Source organism: Pipistrellus kuhlii, unplaced genomic scaffold, assembly GCF_014108245.1.
Source record: "Pipistrellus kuhlii isolate mPipKuh1 unplaced genomic scaffold, mPipKuh1.p scaffold_m20_p_2, whole genome shotgun sequence".
Classification (NCBI taxonomy): Eukaryota; Metazoa; Chordata; class Mammalia; order Chiroptera; family Vespertilionidae; genus Pipistrellus; species Pipistrellus kuhlii.
This window is the reverse complement of record NW_023425515.1, coordinates 169,532,533-169,553,334: the sequence shown is the minus strand read 5'-3', so window position 1 is coordinate 169,553,334 and position 20,802 is coordinate 169,532,533. Positions and strand designations below refer to the sequence as shown.

The following is a 20,802-nucleotide window of genomic DNA, read 5'->3' as shown; positions in this document are numbered from 1 at the left end:
ACATGCTTTCATTGATTTTAGAAAAGAAGAGGGGGAGAGAGAGAGAGAGATAAAGAGAAACATTGGTGGGTTGCCTTGGATACCCATTGCACATGCCATATGAGCTCCCACTGGAGCTCAAACCCAAAATCCAGGCATATGCCCTGACTGGGGATCAAACCACAACCTCTCAGTCCATGGTGTGACACACTGGCCAGGGCAAGCATGACATTTCTTGAAGCTAAAACCAAAATGGCAAACTAATATAGACAGCAATCAGGCAGATGCCTTAAGTTGACCTAATTTATTCATTTGTTTGTTTATTCAGTAACTATTTATTAACATTTACTCTGTGTGAAATACAATGCTAAGAGCTTAATCAAAAAAGAAAAATCTTTACTCTCAGGGAATTTTTAGTCTAATGGAAGAGAGACAAATACAATAAATAGGCTATTATCTTAGTGTATGATAAGTTGTCTGATATAGGTGGGCATAAGTCTGAGAGCACAAACTTGGATGAAGGTTTCCTGGAGGAAGTATAACTGGGAAAAGTCCTGATGAATAAATAAGAGTGAGAGTTAGAGAGTATTCATAGAATTTTACTTCATCTTCTGTGAAAATGAAGCAACACAAGCCAAATCCTGGAGTAAAGTATGGCCTGCAGGAAGTAGGGTATTTGTAGTAGAAGCAGGAAAAGGTTAGTGACAAGATTTGTGGGTAGGAGCGACAGAATAGAAGGTGACTTGTCAGTGATTTGATGGCTTATTGTTTATGGTTTAATGTCTTTAGAAGCCTAAAAGCCTCATAAAGTGTGGAATAGGGTTTCTTTAAAGAAAAGACCTGTTCTGTGGTTGGATCAGAGCTAGTACCCACCATCTTGACCTCCCCAGGATGGGGTGTAGGGAACATATAGCTCTTAAAAATTTTGATGCTGCCAAGACCGGTTTTGCTCAGTGGATAGAGCGTCAGCCTGAGGACTGAAAGGTCCCGGGTTCGATTCCGGTCAAGGGCATGTACCTTGGTTGCAGGTACATCCCCAGTAGGGGGTGTGCAAGAGGCAGCTGATCTATGATTCTCTCTCATTGATGTTTCTAACTCTCTGTCCCTCTCTCTTCCTCTCTGTAAAAAATCAATAATATATATTATTTATTTATTTTAATTTTTGATGCTACCCAGCTGGTGTGGTTCAATGGTTAAGCATCAACTTACGAACCAGGTCATGATTCAATTCCCGACCAGGGCACATGCCCAGGTTGTGGGTTCGATCCCCAGTGTGGGGCCATGCAAAAGGCAGCCAATCAATGATTGTCTCTGATCATTAATGTTTCTATCTGTCTTTCCCTCTCCCTTCCTCTCTGAAATCAATAAAATACATATTTAAAATCTTTTTCTCAAAGAAAATGGAAAAAAAAATTTTTCTAATGCCTATTACCTAATAATAGGATAGAACTCATGTTACCTGATTGTGAGCCCCTTCTCTCTTTTCTTTTTGCAGGCACCCTAGAATACATTTCCACACAGGCCTTGTGGATGCCCATCTCTACTGCATGAAAAAATATGTTGTGGACTTCCTAATGGAAAATGAGTAAGAAAGAGGGGGGTCCACATTGTTAAAGCTACTGTCTCAGTTAACAGCTTTAAACCATGATAATGTTAGGTAACCAGTTTTTATACATTACTATTTATTTTTACCTTTGTCCTAGAAATGAAATCATGTTATCAGCATCCTGTTATTTTGTCTGTACCACAGAGTTCCCTACTTGTATTTTTGGGATCTGTGTTATAATAAACCAGAAAAATATTTTTGTAAAGCTAATAGTAACCTATAATGCCTCTTTCTGCACAGCTCCAAGGGTGAGCTCCCCAAGTCTAGTGCTGTTTGTCTGTAAGTAGATGTCCTTTCCCTAAGCAATCATCCCATAGATGGGCCCTCTTGGCAAAGGGCCAGAGAATTCTCTGAGAGGAGGAAACAAAGAGCAAGTTTTTCTCCAGTGTTGGAAAAGAAGTCCACTCACTGAGTATGATTGTAGAGAAATAAATTTTTGTACTTTTCTGATTTTGCTTTGAGAACAGAACTGCGGGCTTTAATAATTCCCAGAGACTGTGTCTGCCAGATCACAGGACTTGGGTTTCCAGAGGGAAAACCTCCTTTTGCTTTTGGTCTCAAGGACTTTTGATAGGAAATGTGACTAGAGTGCTCGGGAACAGATGGGAAAAGATTTAATAAGCACAGGTGTAAGAAGAGGAGCAGCTCCTCTCCCTTGATGGCTCCTCCTCTTCTTGCCCATCGCATACAAAAGTAGAGAAAGTAATGTGATGAAGTCCCATAGATCCATCACACGCTTCAATATTTATCAATTCATGGCCAATCTTGTTTTATACACAGCGTAACACCAGATTATTTTAAAGCAAGTCATTATGATATAATTTCATCAGTAATTATTTCAGTTGAATTATCTATAAATATTTCAGTATGTATCTCTAAAACATAAAACAATATTTTTATGTTTTAAACAAAGACCTTAATACCATTATAACTCCCCCCCAAAAAAAAAAAATACTGACATTGCTTCCTTAATACTATCAAATGGGATTATAGGTTTTGGTCTCTGGATACCAGGATAATAGTATCTCCTTTGTAGCTCTTTTGACCACCAAAAGTAGCTGCTCCCACACCTGGTAAGTATTGTGCAGTGATATGTCCCTTAAGGACAAGCCTGAATTTGGTGGTTTTGTGGCTTCCAGTCAGAAACTCTGCTAAATAGGACTTTCTCAGAACCTGCTGAAATAGAGGGTGATTCAGAGCCTCAACTCAAACTGCCGCCCCATTTTAAGATCTGCTAAAGATACCCTCATCTCTTTCCTCCCCCCCCATCTACCCTTCACTTCTCAGAGTTGTTGGGAATAAAATCATTATATTGAAAACTGACAAATTTCAATATATTAGGGAAAACGTAAAGACATAGCAGGACAAATTAGAATGGTACTCGAGGGAGATTCTTTGTTCCTGGCTGAAATAGTGGCGGTCTTACCTGAAATTTGTGGAAGATAGGACTGAGTAGGTTGGTGGGAGCAGCATGCAGAAGACCTTGAAAGCTAAACAGGAAGTTATAGATCTTTAAACAGAATAGTTCCATATGGAATGAGCAATGATGTAACCTGGCAGGAGAACATAGATGATTCTGGGTGGGAAGGGAAGTAGGAGTCATTTATAATTATCTAGCTATGGAGTGATGACTTATTTAGGGATGGAAAGGAAAAAATAAATCTAGGAGATACAACTTCAAGAAAAGACTGCTTTAGCAATCCTTGTTATTTTTCACCTGTGAAAGTTAACATATTCTGCCCTGTGCCTTTTTTAGTTGTTGGCATGTTATTTCTTCTACCAAAATTTTTTGAAATTAGATATCTACCTGAATTTGTAAGGCATTCATTATACAGGGGTGGACAAAAGTAGGTTAACAGTTATGCATACAGGAAACACAGTTTATTCTTGATTATTTGGTGTGGGGGTTTTTATTATTCTTGTCTTATTTTCCATACGAGTAACTGTAAACCTACTTTTGCTCACCCCTATATATTTGGTGAATGGAAGGAAAGGAAATGTGCTAACAGTTCAAATAGCAAAAGTAACTTGGTACATCAGCAATGAAAAAAGAGATGAGGATTTCGACAGTTGACTAAGTTAAAAAAAAAAAAAGTATTTTTGTCTACTCTTTGCTAATATGTTCCAATTACTTTTCAGAAAAGATTTTACCAGTTTATACTCCCTTTGTTTGAGAGTAACTATCATCTCAAAGCACCCTTATTCGTAATGAGAAATATTTTAAATCTGCTAATTTATTGGGGGTTAGAAATTGCAACTTGTTTTAATTTTTATTTCTTTAAAAATATTTTTATGTTTCTTGAACATTTATATCTATTTAGGCTATTAATCCTTTGTTCTATTGGTAGCAATTATTTTTTCTTTTTAAATTGGTGGAGTTATTTACTGCTAGTAGTCAAGTCTGTTGTTCTCCTTTGTGATTTCTTATTTATTAAAGGCTTATAATTTCATGCAGCCGGAACCGGTTTGGCTCAGTGGATAGAGCGTCGGCCTGTGGACTGAAAGGTCCTGGGTTCGATTCCGGACAAGGGCATGTACCTTGGTGGCAGGCACATCCCTGGGGGGGGGGGGGGGTGTGTGCAAGAGGCAGCTGACCGATGATTCTCTCCCATCGATGTTTCTAACTCTCTATCCCTCTCTCTTCCTCTCTGTAAAAAAAAAGGGGGGGGGGGCTTATAATTTCATGAGGCAGGTGTTTCTGGGAAAGTTGTGTATGAAGGAAAGGGAGAGAGTGAGGTTGCCTGGGTCCAGGGCAGTGAGTGGACCCAGCTGCCAGTCTTTAGCCCCAAGGTCAGGATGTTCACAATGGTTGTTCACAGTGGCCTGTCCCACTTCTTAGCACAGCTTTGAGCTGTCTCTACTTTGAGTAGGAAACAGGAAGAGTACTTTGGGCCTCCATTATGCTGCTAAGCCAACTGCATTAAGGGAACTGACCTGATGTTCAGTACCAGCAGAGGCAGGTGGGATCCGGCAGGACTGCTTCATGTTCTCTCCTCACATCACTGGCTCATCTCCTTAAAGGGCCCTGCCTAAAGGGGCTGTGTGCCAAGGCTTGTTTGCTTGCCTCTTGCAGTGACAGTTTTGTTTGGTCCATAATGTAAATGTCATGGCTCTGAAATCCCCCAGCTGTCCATGCTTTGTTATTTCTTCAAAGGGAACTGACTTGTTTTCCACCAGAGGGGGCCAAGGAACATTTGCTACCCACACTGGTTTGATGTATTAAAGGGGAGAAAAAGAGCCAAAAGCAAATGTTGTTTCATTCTTTGTATTCATATGGAAATTTTTAATCTCCATCAAAGGATCAGTAGAAAAATCACATTGAAATTCAATACAGGAGCTTCAAACTTACACAGAATTTTTCAAAGATGTTTGACTTGATCCTTTACAAAATGACAAAAACCATGAACTGTGTAGCTTCGGGGTTCATAATTTTACCCTCCTCAGCCTCTACCTCTGTCTTCCCTTCCTACCTATACTCCATCTGTGTGGTCCTGTGTCAGCCTGCAGAGCTTCTTTGTATGGGAATTGGGGGTGGAGGGGAGTATACTAGTAGAGCAGCAAATAGAGTTGTTATTGATCTCCCTGACTTTAGTCTCCTTATTTCAGGTCTATTTCCACTGCTGCCAGAATTATCTTACTAAGAATAAAATTGATCATGTCATTTTCCTGCTTAAAAACTACCACAAAAAGCTCCTATGGTGTGCCTCCCTTATAACCTAATCAGCCTCATTTCCTTCTACCCTTCCCCACTGGATATGACTTATTTAAAGTCAGAAACTAGCTGAAACCAGTTTGGCTCAGTGGATAGAGCATCATCCTGCAGACTAAAAGGTCCCAGGTTCAATTCCGGTCAGGGGCATGTGCATTTGTTGTGGGCACATCCCAGGTGGGGGGTGTGCAGGAGGCAGCTGGTTGATGTTTCTCTCTTATCGATGTTTCTAGCTCTCTATTCCTCTCCCTTCCTCCTGTAAAGATCAATAAAATATATTTTAAAAATAAAAAAATAAAGTCAGAAACTATATATTTCAAAGGCCTAGCACAGTTACTGGCATATTAATAGATGCTTGTTAAATGCTAAATAAGTTAATTCATGATTTAAAGTTCTAACAAGGTCACAGCATGAGAGAAAATTTTAAATTATGTGCAAATCTTTCATCCTCTGTGCTTTCATTTCCTTTGCTCGGTAAAAATCAAATGTGTACTCACTGTACTACAGATCAGGTCCCTTCATCTCTGTTACAGATTCCTGTCTCAGTAACCCATGAAGCACCATGCTTCCTGAGACCCAAAAAGAACAAATGAAGGAGAGTTCCAAAGCTCTTAGTCAAAGTTACCTACTACTTGTAATGAAATGTAATGCAATGTAAAAATAGTGCTGGAAATTTTTTTTGCTTCTGGACGTTCTTTTATACATTGATCTTTAAGTAATGTCCGAGACCAGTGGTCAGCAAACCGAGGCCCTTTGAGTGTGACTCTTCCACAAAATAGCACGTGCAGGCACTCACATACAGTGCGATTGAAACTTCGGTGCCCATGCACAGAAGATGGCTTTCAGCCTGGGTGAGTCTATTTTGAAGAAGTGGTTCTAACGCTGAGCCACACTCAAGGGGCTAAAGAGCCGCATGTGGCTCACGAGCTGCAGTTTGCCAACCACTGTCCTAGACTAATGTGATTACATAAAAGTAAACTGAAGTTAACTTTATTGTAGAAATTCTTTGATAGCCATCCTAACTAATAAAGAGAGAATATGCTAATTGACTGTCACGCCCTCAAAGCTGGTGGGTTGCGGTGCCCAGTCCATCCTGCCTCTGGAGACCCCCAGTCCCCTCAAACCCCCAGCTGCCCAGAGCCCGCCCGAGTCTCAGGCAAGCCTCACATGGCTGCTGCCCAGCCACCCAGAGCCGCCCATGGCTCAGATAACCAGGGCCAGCCAAGGCTTGAGCTGCTGACAGTAGCAGCAGCAGAGGTGTGATGGGGCGTCACCTTCCCCTGATCACTGGGTCGCCTCCTGCCCCTTAGGGCTTCCGGACTGTGAGAGGGGACAAGGTGGGCTGAGGGACCCCCCCCTCTAGTATATGAATTTTCATGCACCGGGCCTCTAGTTGGTAAATAAGTACAACTATTGTAATATGAGGTAGCACACTCTTTTTTTGTTTTTAAAATATTACATATGTTGCCTTTTTCCCCCAATTACCCTCCACCCCAGTGTCCGTGTCCATTGGTTATGCTAATATGCATGCATACAAGTCCTTTGGTTGATCTCTTCCCCTCCCCCCACCCCTGCTTTCTTCTGAGGTTGGACTGTCTGTCCAGTGTTCTTAGTCTCTGGATCTATTTTTGTTCATCAGTTTATGTTGTTCATTATATCCCACATATGAGTGAGATCGTGTGATATTTATCTTTCTCCCAGTAGCCACTCTTAAGTAGATGGAAGTGTTACTGGGCGAGGCCAGCCCAGTGTGGGTCTGCCTCCGGCTGGCCTGTAGAGATGGGTTCTTGACTTCATGCAGGAAAGATTTCACAATACAAGTTCAGGTGACTTTGAGAGTGTGATTGTTAAAGCTGGGGACAGTGAAACAAAGGAAGGACTTGGGGTAGAAGAAGCAACAGGAGAGAGTTTAGGCAGTGCTCTGCTGTGACTCCCTAGAAACGTTATAGGAAAGAAGTGATCCAAGGTGGGGCTGCTGTTAGCTCACAGGGAAGTCAGAGAAAAGGGGGGCCTTGGAGACAGTATCATGAGTTAGCCCAGGATGAGCTGTTCCTACCCACTGCTTCCCTGGTTGACAAGTTTTGTGGAGACCCTTAAAGTTTAGGAGGAAGTAAAAAAGTTCATGCCCAAGAAGGGTCATGGGCGTACTCCAGAGAGAGCCCACACTGGTCTTTATCTTGAAAGTTTTTATCTTTCTTCTGGGGCGAGAATTTTAGGGGATGGGGTTTCAGTACACTATTCATTACTTTTCCAGGTACCTTTTTAATATGCTGATGCATCATAATAGTGTATAGGGGAGTTTGGCGTTATTCTTTGGTAAGCTTTACTGTTTTACTTTTATCTTGGGTCTGACTTTAATGGAATTTTTGTTATTTGTTCCCCTGATTTCATCTGTTCTTGAGTTTGGTTGGCACAAATGGCATTAATTGGGTCTCTGTTCTCTATCTCCCTGACCAGGGTGATTTAAGTTATGTATTTTCTGGTTAAGGAGGAGAGGTATAAACCATTTGCTCTCAAGTATCCTTGGTTAGGGAAGATAAGATCTTGCAATTCACTAGCTGGCTGTAAGTTGTTCAAATTGTTGGGTCTTATTTCATTCCCTTGTTTGAGATTTCCCATTCCACTTGCCCAGGAATTTTCCTAGCATCTTACTGTCCTGCCTCAGAGGAATAAAATCTGCATGGGAAGTACTTACTAGTATTTAAATGGATTTTAAATTTATAAGATCTGAATCAAACCAGGAGAGCAGTTTCATAGAAGCTAATAAAAAGTAAGAGAGAGACAAGAAACTTAAAGAATGGCCTAAATTTGTAGAATTCAATAATTTGCATAAAGAATTTAAAAATCTCCCATAGTCTCTCTACTGATAGGAAGGAAAGAGCAGAAATCTTGTATACAGTCATTGAATAACACAGCTGTTACTATTGAGGGGGGGAAGCCGGTAGGGAGTCATCCCCAAACAGATTAAAAGATGAAAAATATGATGAGCTCCATAGATGCAAAATATATGTTTTAAATAAAATTCAATACCCACTTATTGATGAAAACTCTTAACAAATTTAGGTATAAAAGAAAATTTCCTTAATCTGATAAAAGGTATATTTTTTAAAAGCCTATAACATGTGCCAACTATTAGCTATAAAGCATGAAGACCAATATCTACACATAGAAGACCACTAATAAATGATAGTGTGGTTTTTTTTGGTTTGTTTTTTTAATATTTTATTGATTTTTCACAGAGAGTAAGAGAGAGGGATAGAGAGTTAGAAACATCAATGAGAGAGAATCATCGATCAGCTGCCTCTTGCACACCCCCTACTGGGGATGTGCCCGCAACCAAGGTACATGCCCTTGCCCGGAATCAAACCCGAGACCTTTCAGTCCGCAGGCCGACACTCTATCCACTGAGCCAAACCGGTCCCGGCATAAATGATAGTTTTGAGGATGAAAAATATAACCATCAGTCTAAGTGGTAAAATATTAAAATTCTTTTAAAAATAATAAGGATGACTGCTATCAGTGCTTTTACTCTGCCAACATGGTAAAGTAGGGAAAATAAAATATATAGTGATTAGAAAGGAAGAAAAAAAAATTGTTGGTCTCATAGTTGATATGATTGTCAGAATCTACAGATAAATTATTAGAATTAATAAGATTTTTTTAGCAAGGCAATTGTCTATAAGATCAAAATAGAGAAGTTGAACTTCTATAAATCAGCAACAAGAAGAAAATAACTGTTTAAAAGAAACTGATGAACAAAATAGATCCAAAGACACAGAAGCATAGAACAGACAATAGAATCTTAGAAGGAAGGCGGGGGTGAGTGAGTGGGTGGATGAGAAGAGATCAGCCAAAGAACTTGTATGCAGATATGCATAACCCATGGACACAGACAATAGGGTGGTGAAGGCTGCGGGGAATGGGGAGGCTAGAAAGAGTCAGTGGGGGAAAAAGCAGGACATGCATAATACTTTCAACAATAAAGATTTTTTAAATTAATTAATAAAAGATGCCACTTATAATTCTAACAAAAATACAATACTTAGGGTTAATCTAACAGAAGATAAGCAAGGCCTTTGTGGAGAAAGTTTTTTAAACAACTTTTTTCAAAAGATCAGAGCATTCTACCTTCTCCCGCATAATTGCCAGTAATAGTCAAGGCACCATGTTAAAATACACACACTCACACACACATGCATGTGCACACATGCCATGTAGAAGGGGCTTCGTGAAAGACTGTTTTCTGCATAGATTACGGGAAGAGAGTCCCAGATTCAGTATACCATCTAAAACTGATAGAGAACTTAGGTCCACTTTTTATCTCTGTCAGTTCCAAGGTAGTCTGACAGGAAGGAATTTAGCTTTTCCTTGGATGCAGTTTTTAATCCCTATGAATTTAGACAGTTAGATTCCTCATATTTGACCACTCTTTCTTCCTAGGTCAATCACATCCATCCGGAGTGAACTGATTCCATACCTAGTAAGAAAACAGTTTTCCTCAGCTTCCTCCCAACAAGGACAAGAGGAAAAAGAGGAGGATCTAAAGAAAAAGGAGCTGAAGCCCTTAGGTCAGTACTTGGGTTGATGCAATGAGGTTGTGGTAGTAACACCTTTGGAAAGAGTGGCTGGGCAGCTTACTGATTTTTGTCTAGCTACCCGGCAAGACAGGCTAGCTGTTGCCACTCTCTGAGCTCAAGCAGATCCTGTCACTGTGCTCTTCAGGGACAAGCTAATCATGTCTCAGGTTCACTCTCTAGAGTCTAGACCATTCTTTAGATCCTCACTAGACCATTTTACCTTTTAAACTCTTCCTACCACTTCTCAGTTCCCCGTTTTCTAGGCTCTAGGCAACCCCACTCCTGACTAAACTCAGCCTCTCTGTCAAGGAGGAAAAGTGTACAATTATAGTCCAACCAGAGATCTCCTTTCCAGGGTGCAAGGGCGAGGTTTGTCTTGTTTGCTCTCATATCCCTGCCTAAAAATATATATTTAACAAATGAATTATCTGTGACCTGAGGGAGGTTACTCAGTCCTTTTGTTTTTTAAACCAGTACATTTTATTTGCTTTTAGACTATATACTCCCCAATTTGTCTCTGTTGTGATACGTAGATGGATTTAGATTGCTTTTGATGTACTCAGTATTCTAAACCCCAGTTTTTGTATCATAAAATAAACGATCCCAAATTATTATTGTAAGAGTTGAAAAACTAGAGCCCAGCTACTCTGGTACAACTGTCCTGGTACAACTTCCAGATATGTAATAGAGGCTAGCCCCACAATATGGCGGGTCACTAAAACCTGGACACTTGCTTGGGTTACTTTATGATTTACAAGAGTCACCTATTTCTTTTTCCCCTTAGGAATGCTTGGTTATTGATCAGATTTGCTTTAGGAACTCTTTCAAAGCATTTTTGTTTCATACAATATTTCAAACATATAAGAAAGCACATTACTTATTTTAATTTTACTTAGTCTTTCAAGTTTCAGTGGGATTTTCCCAGGGTCCATGCTGCATGGGTGGGTTCCATCGGGAGAGGTGTGAACTTTGCCCTATTTCAAAACTTACTGAGTTCATATCTCCTCTGTCATCTCTCTCATTCATTTGCTCGGTTTGGGTGTTTGTTCTGAAGATATTTACAGTTTTATAAAAGAAAACAATGCAATGACCTTTGCTCCCTATGATGGCTGCTGGAATGCCTGTCGAGGAGACAAGTGGGAAGACTTGTCCAGATCACAGGTGCGCTGCTATGTCCACATCATGAAAGAGGGGCTCTGCCTTCGATTGAGCACCCTGGGACTCTACATAGAAGCAAACAGACAGGTGAGAGGCGGGGTCTAGAAGAGAAGTCATGGGAGCTCCTTCCCTAGAAACAGACTGAGTCTTTTGTCTTATTTATTTACTAGAGGTCCAATGCATGAAAACTCCTGCACTGGAGGGGTGTCCCTTAGCCCGGCCTGCCCCCTCTCACATCCGGGAGCCCTCAGGGGCAGGAGGCAACCCAGTGATCAGGGGAAGGTGATACCCATCACACCTCTGCTGCTCCCACTGCTGGCAGCTTGAGCCTCGGGCAGCCCTGGGTGGCCCTGGGCAGCTGGGCAGCCACCATCTGAGGCTTTCCTGCACCTCGGGCCAGCCCTGGGCGGGTGGGGGACTAAGGGGACTGGGGAACTCTGGAGGCAAGCACGCAGAGCAGCCGGGCCCACCTAGGGGTGGGCCTGGCCTTGCCTTGTGCATGCCACCCCAGCAGGGCTGAGGGAACTGGCCATCTTGTGGCTGTGGGCGCCACCATCTTTGAAGGCGTGGCATTCAATTAGCATATTCCCTCCTTATTGACTGGGTGCTGCCATCTTTTGCAATGGCATGAGGGTCAATTAGCATATTCCCTCTTTATTAGATAGGATTGGGTAGACTGTTACTTGTTCAGAATCCCTTTTACTCCCTAAAGTTGAGAAAGACCTGGACTATCAGGCGAGACCATTGGGGTTCCCGGGTACAGCAAAAGTGGCAACAGAGGCAGAGCCTCTTTGACTCTAAAAAGAGGCTAAGATCTCCAGGAAGGCTAATCTGTGGCCTCTGGGTTCAGCAGCTCTCCCATATTCTCCTCAGCAGGGGGATATGTACAGTACTTCATGAACAAGCAGATAAATAACTGCATAATAAGTCCTGTGGTGACATAAACACAGGCACACGGAGGAGGCTTTCCTAAGAAAGTGAAGGAACAGCCGAAGTGGATAGAGCGTCAGACTGCAGACTGAAAGGTCCCGAGTTTGATTCTGGTCAAGGGCATGTACCTTGGTTGTGGGCACATCCCCAGTAGGGGGTGTGCAAGAGGCAGCTGGTCGATGATTTCTCTCTCATCGATGTTTCTAACTCTCTATCCCTCTCTCTTCCTCTCTGTGAAAAATCAATAAAATATATTTTTTTAAAAAAAACGTGAAGGAACAGAGTATAGAGTGGCAACACATCAAGGAAGGAACATCTATGAAATGCCTGGAAACAGCATTAGAGGATAAGGAGTCTTGTCAACCCCTTTTTTTAACCCTGAGGTTTATGAGATATAGAGAATGAGTAACTTCTTTTGAAGGAGAAGCAGTGCTATGAAAGATAAGCAAGTTTTAGTTTAGTTAAGGGATACAGAGAGGGACAGAGAAGAGGCTAAGTATATAGGGAAACTGTTATTGTTTTCGGAGAGGGGCAAGATGAGACCATGAAAAGAAACACAAAGCAGTAAAGGATTGGTTTGGCTTAGTGGGTAGAGCATCAGCCAAGGGACTGAAGGGTCCCAAGTTTGATCCTGGTCAAGGGTACATGCCCAAGTTTTGAGTTCGTTCATTTGTCAGGGCCTGCAGAAGGCAGCCGATTGATGTTTCTCTCCCTCTCTCTTCTTTTCTGAAATAATAAAAATTAAAAATAAATGAAAATAGGAAAAGATAGACAATTGAGGGAACTACATTAGAATGACATTCAAGAATAGGGACAAGATGATGAAAAGATTAGCTGTTGACACGGTTCCTGGTAGAACCTTGTGAAAACTGTCAGTGCAGGGATATGCTGCGGAGGGATGGAGAGGCAGGTAGAGTGAATAAGGTTGCTGGAAATTGGGATTAGGATTGAGTCCAAAGAAAATGTAGCTCAGGAATCTTTAGAACCCATACCAGCTCCAGACCCAAGCTGGCTTCAACCAAAATTGGTTATAGATCTAAAGGATTCCAGGCCAGAGAGTTTATGAGAAATCACAACTAATCCCATGTTTACTCAGGGCAGTCCTGGATAAAGTTAGCCCCAATTTAGGGTCAGAGCTATTAGAAAGCTTTCAAGATTTTTAGTTCTCTTTCTTCAGACTATGATTAGATGTCAGACTGGTCAAACTCGGGGTAAGAAGAGGGAGATAGATGGAAAGCAGGTCCATGAACAGCCTGAGGCTAGAGAAGTATCCTCTGATACTGTGCAGCCAACAGGCCTGAATGGCTTTGGTTGAAGTGTAATAGAGGAGATCTCCATTCTCCTAACCTTTTTCGTTTTCTCGTACTGGAGAGAGAATGGTGGAAACTTTCCCATCAGCATTTTATTTTGACTGATGAAGAACATGGGTGCTTTCTTAGGGTCTGTCCTGATTATGAAATTTGTGTAACACTGCTCTCATCCTCACTTCATGCATGGCCACAGTGGTCAGGAAGTGAGCAAGAACCTAAGATGACTATGGTCAGACTCAGAATGCTCCTTGCCCTCCTTAGGCCTCCTCTCCCAAGTGCTGCCTGGGTATGTGAAAGATTTATCTCAACACCTCCCAGCTGAGGGACATGGCATTACTTTCAGGGACGATACCCTCAGCTCAGAAACTGAGTATAAGACCACCTAGAAGCTGCTGCGTAAATAACCCTTGTCCCAGGGAAAATGCAACAGCCTCCTGCTCTGCCTCATCCAGATAGGAAGCTGTGGCTGAAAACTCCCACCTCTCTGACTGTGCATTGAGTTCTACCTAAGGTGCTTTCAGGTGTTTTCTGGTCTTAAATTAATGACCAAACCTCTTTCCTCAAGGTGCCCAAATTGCTACCTCTTCTTTGTCCAGAAGAATCGCTGGTTCATTCATCTGCCCAGATTGTCAACAAACACTTGGTAAGTACTAGTTTGGGCAGGGCAGGTATGGGATGATCTCTGGGTGCATTGAGGCTTGTTCTAATGAAGCTAGATAGGGCTCTCAAGCCCAGAACCTCATTAGCCCCAGGGAAATCCCAACTGGGTTTTGGTTATAAAATTCACCATGGGCTAGAATCTACCTGGAGAGGTGCTGACCCCAACTACACAAACACTATAAGGAAAGTCCATTATAGTCCTGGGACTCAGACAAAGGGGCTTTCCATCTATCTCCCTCTTCTTACCCCGATTTGAGCACTGCCTCCAAGAAAGCATATCTATTAATATATACCCAAGTGCATGAGAATGTAAGTTTGAGTTGGTCTCAGAGGTATTACGTGACTTGTGACCCTAAGAAATACTGATGATGGTTTCTCTTGCTGAAGTATCTCTGGGAAAATATCCTATTTGGTCCCACCTCAAGGGATCTGGGGGGTTAATTTGCATTTGGCTAAGATGAATGGATAGAATTTTATATTTGCCTTTTGCAGATTGGAGTTGACTGCCTCATTGGGCCAGATACACAGATTGGAGAGAAGTCATCCATTAAGCACTCGGTCATTGGTTCATCTTGTGTCATAAGAGATAGAGTGACTATCACCAGTTGCCTTCTCATGAACTCAGTCACCGTGGAGGAAGGGTATGTTTCCCCTTGCACCCACTTGAGACAAGGCCCCCTGTACCACTCAGAGGCTTGGGGGCCAGTACAGCCTAGGAAAGGGCTAAGCTTGGGGAAGGGAAGAAAAGCAAAAGGATGAAGGGAAGAATAGTTCCTAGGCCCTTTGAGTCTTAATTTTGGTTCCATGATGAAATAGTCTCTGAAAGCATTTCTAGCAGTCTTCTCATACTTACGATATTTAGTCCTGGAAGAAACTACTCTCTCCTGCTTTTTTTATATATTTTTTTTAATTGATTTTTTTTACAAGAGGAAGGGAGAGAGATAGTTAGAAACATCGATGAGAGAGAAACACCGATCAGCTGCCTCCTGCACAACCCCCACTGGGGATGTGCTCGCAACCAAGGTACATGCCCTTGACCGGAATCGAACCCGGGACCCTTTAGTCCACAGGCCGACGTTCCATCCACTGAGCCAAACCCTTTCAGCATCTCTCCTTTGTTATCCTGCTTGATGGGTGGCCTCAGAAGTGAACCACTGGTAATGCTGGGATGACACTGTACCAATATCTAAGAATCACCTTCCCTTTTTTAAAAAAAATATATTTTATTGATTTTTTCTACAGAGAGGAAGGGAGAGAGATAGAGAGCTAGAAACGCAGATGAGAGAGAAACATCAACCAGCTGCCTCTTGCACACCCGCAACCAACGTACATGCCCTTGACCGGAATTAAACCTGGGACCTTTCAGTCCGCAGACCGAGGCTCTACCACTGAGCCAAACCGGTTTTGGCGAATCACCTTCCCTTTTCTTAATATCCCGAGAAGCTCTGAAGAAGGCAGAGGCCTAGGAAGAGTGGACATATAAACCACACACCATTTTTGATGGAGAGCTTATCTGTTATTAATTATGGAAAATATTCCCCCCTTTTGAGATCCTATAGTGTCCTAAAATCTTGGTTTATGAACAACCTGTACTTGGAGTAAGAAAACATTAATGATGTTTAATAGCATTCTTCCTGTGTATTGAACTCGGGGTTTTTCTTATATAAAAGCAAGCATAGGTGATAACAGAGGAAGGATACCAAATCAGTGATTTTCAGACTTTTTAGAAAGGTTTTCAAAAAAAAAAAAAAAGAGAAAAAGAAAGAGAGACCGAGGGAGGGGGGGTAAGGGGTTCAGGCTTTTTCTTAAATCTTATGCAGAAACTCGGTATTTAAAAGTGATAAAAGCACAGAGGTTTGGAATACAATGGGGGAGGGGTGCTTGTCCTTCTTATAGGATGTGAATCAGATCTATAAAACAAATTTTGAAGACCACTAGGATGGATCAGCCTGAGTTTGATTCTAGCTCACTCATCTGTTGATTTTTCTGTCCAGACTGCAAGGCTGGTGAAAGCTAAACTACTTCTCACAGCTGCCAGTGAGGGTTAGGAGAAGCATTTTGGGAAGAGAAGCTGCATAAAGATAGTGCTAAAGGTTAAGCCTTTGCTGTTTAGGAAGAATGACTGATGGAAGACAATAGGCAGGTTTTAGGGAGAAAGTGCCATAATAAAAAAACAGGAACACTGGAGACCACAGGGATGTTGGCCACCAAGATCTGTCCTTCCCCAAGCCCACAACCTGGCTTGACTTCCAGAACCCTTACCCTCAGCCTTCAGCCAAAGTTTGAAAGAATCTTCTCTGGTGAATCCAATCAGCCCAAGATGAAAAACCTAAATTTATTTACATCAGAGATTAGTAAAAGCCCAGTGAAATCACCCTCTAGTGACAAATTTCATTTATGTTTCTAGAGCTTCCAATCGAATTTTTAGAATTCTCCCCTAAATATAAAGACATAATCAAAGATTAACAGAGACCTAAAGAAAGCTATCATGAAAGAGACGCCACATCAAACAAATAGAAAACATCAACTGGGAAGAAACAGAGGCTCTGCAGGGAGAGAAAAATACTTTCAAGTAACCTGTCATTTCAAAGAACAGAAAAAGAACCCTAGGCAATTAAAAAATATGGTAACATTTTCTTATTTTAGAAATATCTCCTCATTTTGATCTTAACTCAGATTTCACCATTTAAGAAGAGGCTTTGCTTACTACCCTGCCAGCAGTAATCTGTCCCAGTACTCTCTATTACATCAACCTGTTTTATATTCTTTATAGCATTTTTACTGTCTGGCCTTAAGAAGTACACATTGGTGCTGAAACCGGTTTGGCTCAGTGGATAGAGCGTCAGCCTGCCGACTGAGGAGTCCCAGGTTTGATTCCGGTCAGGGGCATGTACCTTGGTTGCAGGCACATCCCCAGTGGGGGGTGTGCAGGAGGCAGCTGATTGATGTTTCTCTCATTGATGTTTCTAACTCTCTATCCCTCTCTCTTCCTCTTTATAAAAACCCAAAAAAACATATTTTAAAAGAAGGAGAAGAAGTACAAATTGGTACTGGTTGTAAGGGTGTCGAACTCAATCAGAGAAGGGGCCAAAATCTAAAATCCAGCCTAAATCGCGGGCCAAATGGTTTACTGAACAGTCATAAACTGTCATTGTGATGGAAACGCAGCGGAGTGCAGTGATGACAGCGTGGTGCGGGCCACATTGCAAGGCCTGGCGGGACGGATTTGGCCCGCGGGCCTTGTGTTTGACACATGTGGGTTAGAGTGTTGTCCCGATACACTGTCAGGGCACATACAAGAAGAAACCATGAATGTATGAATAAGTAGAACAATAAAATCGATGTTCTCCCCTCTCTCTCTCTCTCACTTTCTCTCTCTCTTCCTTCCTCTCTCTAAAAAATCAATAAATAGCCCGGCCAGTGTGGTTCAGTGGTTGAGCGTTGACCTATGACCCAGGAGGTCATGGTTCAATTCCCCTATGGGGATTGAGCCTGTCATGCTTGGGTTGCAGGGCTCAATCCTCGGTAGGGGCCATGCAGAAGACAGCCATCCAATGGTTCTCTCTCATCATTGATCTTTCTATGTCTCTCTCCTTCTCCCTTCCACTCTGAAATCATACAAATATAGTTAGAAGTAAAAATAAATAAGTACAAATTGGTAGCTACAAAATAGTCATGGGGATGTAAAGTAAAAGATAAGGAATATAGTCAATAATATAATAACTATGATGCCAGGTGAGTACTGGAAATATTGGTGGGAACACTTTGTAATATGATTATCTAACCACTATGCTGTACACCTGAAACTGATAGAAAACAATATTAAATATAAAATAACTTAAAATAAAAATTTAAAAAGAGGTCCTAAACTAAGGCAATAGTAGTGGAGATGGAAAGGAGAAATAATAAGGTGATAAACACTATAAAACATGGTGACTGCCTAAATATGTGAGGTAAAAGAGCGAGAAATCAAGATGCCTAAGTTTTGCTTGAGCAATAAAGTTTCTTGTGTGCTAGTCACTAAGATAGAAATCAATAGGGGAGGAGCAAGATTTGCAGGGTGGTAGGCAGGGGAATGATGAGTTCCACTTGGGACAAGTTGCGTTCGTGGCAGACAGCCTTGGTGTGCAGGACTGGAGCTCAGGAAAAGCCCGTGCAAAGCACAGATTTGGTAATGGTTGGCATATTATAGAAGTGGTAACATAAGATCACTCAGGGATAGTATGTGGCATTAGAGCAGGAAGACAATAGGCAGGATTTAGGGAGGAAGTGCCATAATAAAAAAAAACAGTGCATGGCACATAGAATGTTACCTGTTACTTTATTATCATCACCATTACTTGATCTCATTTCACAAAGGTAGCATGTTACCAGCATTGTCTTTCTAAAGGATATCTCTACTCTTATCCCTGTCCTATTAAAAAAAAAAAAAAACTTTGAAAACTCTCCATTACTTTCATAGAATAAAGTTTGAACTTCAAGGTTTCTCATGATGTAGCTCCAGCACCGAGTCCTGGAATGTTAGAGTGAGATGGGGCCTTAGAAATCTTCCGGCTCAACTCCTGCATTTTTACAGATAAATAGTGGTATTCCAAACGTTTTTTTCTCCCTGCACCCCTGCCACTCTATGCCCCATTCCAGACTCCTGTGTGAGACTGACACACCTTCCCATTCCTTTGAAAACCAGAACTGCACCAGCCTTTATCCATTGATCACGGTTCCAGAGTAGCTCATGAGGCTTTGTCACTTCCACTCTCTGTATCATCTTGCCTTAGACCTGCCAGGGAAACAGTGCCATAACTTTACCATTTACTCTAACCAACACCCTCTCCCTCCCTTCCTGTGGGTGGGCAGACAAAGCATCAGCTCTCTAGCACCTCTTTCAAACCCAGTGTTAGTGTCCTAAATTGACATGAAGAGACTTGGTGAGAAAACCAAGGCTACCTAAGAAACTCCAGCTTGCTTATATGAGAGAAGTTCATGGAAAAGGCCTGCATAATTGACTCCCAGAATCAATTACTGATATGGAGGAGGTATAATTCTGGATGGCCTAATAAGGTTTCTAGCTGAGGAAACAATAAAGGTTTAGATGGTGACTACTGCTATTTTTCCAGCTAAAAAAGTTGAGGTAGTCCTGGCTAGTTTTTCTCAATGGTCAGAGCATCAGACCAAAGGGTCATGGGTTCAATTCCCAGTCAAGGGCAAATGCCTCACTTGCAGGCTCAGTCCCCAGCCCCAGTTGGGGTGCATGCAGGAGGCAACCAATCGATGTGCCTCTCTTACATCAATGTTTCTCTCTCTCCCTGTCTTTCTCTCTCTCTCCATCTCTCCCCCACTCCTCCTGTTTCCCCTCCACTCTCTAAAAAAAACAAGTTGAAGTAAAGCTATAGCCCACATGGGTTTAATGATAAGATCAGACATCCTAAATCCCATATGAACTTTTCCCCATTATTTTCAAGTCATTTAGTCTTAATTATTTATGGTAAATGTGGAAACGGTAATTAAATTGCAGTCATGTGAGATTTGATTACTCTGCTGCTATTACATCTGGACTGATTGGTAGAGTAGAGATATGAATTTGTCCAGAAGATTTTCTCATATTCTTTGTTTGCTTGTCTCTGCCAGCAGTAGTGAACTGCTGAGGCTTTCTGGACAGTGGCTTGGACACCTGCCCAAGGTCCTCAGGGCTTGAGGGATGCTAATAGGACCACCTTGGGGAAGGTGTAGGCGAGACTGTGCAGAGACGGCTCCTGCCTGTCTTTTTCATTTTCTACCACTTCCAATTTATATGACAGCTGATGCTTAGCAATCCAAAGTCTAGTGAAAAGTTCATTGTCAAGACTTCAGTGTCAGTCTGTGTTCTACATCTTTGGCCCTGTAGTCCATCTGCATTTCCTCTTAGTCCAAGGTGAATGACCCACGCTGCAGTCTAGGATAGGGCCTTCATATGTAGACAGGCCAGGAAGCCAGGTTTTCACCTAGATTTTCCATGCTTTCTGCAAGCAGCAAGTGCCGCCCTCAGAGCCAAGCAAGATGGTATTGCTGCTCATTGTTACCCTGAATGTTCTCTTCACCTACACTCAACTGACTGCCCTGCCCATAGGGTTTCTTACTTTTCTACTATCCTTCATTCCTGACATTCATTCTGCCTGAATTGCCTCATCTACAGATCTTTATCTGTAGAAATCTTACCCCTCTTTCAAGCTACATATTCTAGCTCCTACATGCAACCTTCTTGAATTGTCCTAGCCAGAAATTATTTTCCTCACTTCTGTGTTCCCTGGGTGCCCATAACGCTTAACTTAGGTTCACATGGCACTTAACTACCTCTTTCTTTTTTCATCAACAAGAATATAAATTCCTTGAATACAGAAATACTTGTTATATGTATTTGTATTCCTTAACTTCTAATGCTATACATTTTCTATACTAGATACTGTGTAAGTACTTACTGAATGAAAAATAGAGATCCCTGGTTTAAATTTCTGTACTATATTTGAAGCTCTGTCTACTTCTAGAAAAAGAGCTGAGTGAGTACTTCACTACTTGAAACTCAACAAAATGAAAACACTAGGTAACTGCCACATAGCCACACACAGACTCAAGAATATCTGTCAGCCGAAACTGGTTTGGCTCAGTGGATAGAGGCAGTCTTCAGACTGAAGGGTCCCAGGTTCGATTCCGGTCAGGGGCATGTACGTTGGTTGTAGGCACATCCATAGGAGGGGGTATGAAGGAGGGGGCTGGTTGCTGTTTCTCTCTCATCGATGTTTCTAGCTCTCTATCCCTCTCCCTTCCTCTCTATAAGAAATCAATAAAAAATATTTTAAATAAATAAATATAAATAAATAATATCTGTCAAACACAATAAAA

General features: G+C 41.8%; 1 protein-coding gene across 3 annotated transcripts in view; it reads left to right on the top strand.

Annotated features, from left to right (window-relative positions):
- Window positions 1-20,802, top strand: part of EIF2B3 (eukaryotic translation initiation factor 2B subunit gamma) — an 87,796-nt gene that overhangs the window by 56,834 nt on the left and 10,160 nt on the right. For all 3 annotated transcript variants that reach the window (XM_045584764.1, XM_036446374.2, XM_036446375.2), the window contains exons 6-10: window positions 1,475-1,564; window positions 9,735-9,862; window positions 10,926-11,116; window positions 13,835-13,912; window positions 14,422-14,570. In XM_045584764.1, the coding sequence (XP_045440720.1) occupies window positions 1,475-1,564; window positions 9,735-9,862; window positions 10,926-11,116; window positions 13,835-13,912; window positions 14,422-14,570 (636 nt within the window). The remainder of the gene's footprint in view (window positions 1-1,474; window positions 1,565-9,734; window positions 9,863-10,925; window positions 11,117-13,834; window positions 13,913-14,421; window positions 14,571-20,802) is intronic.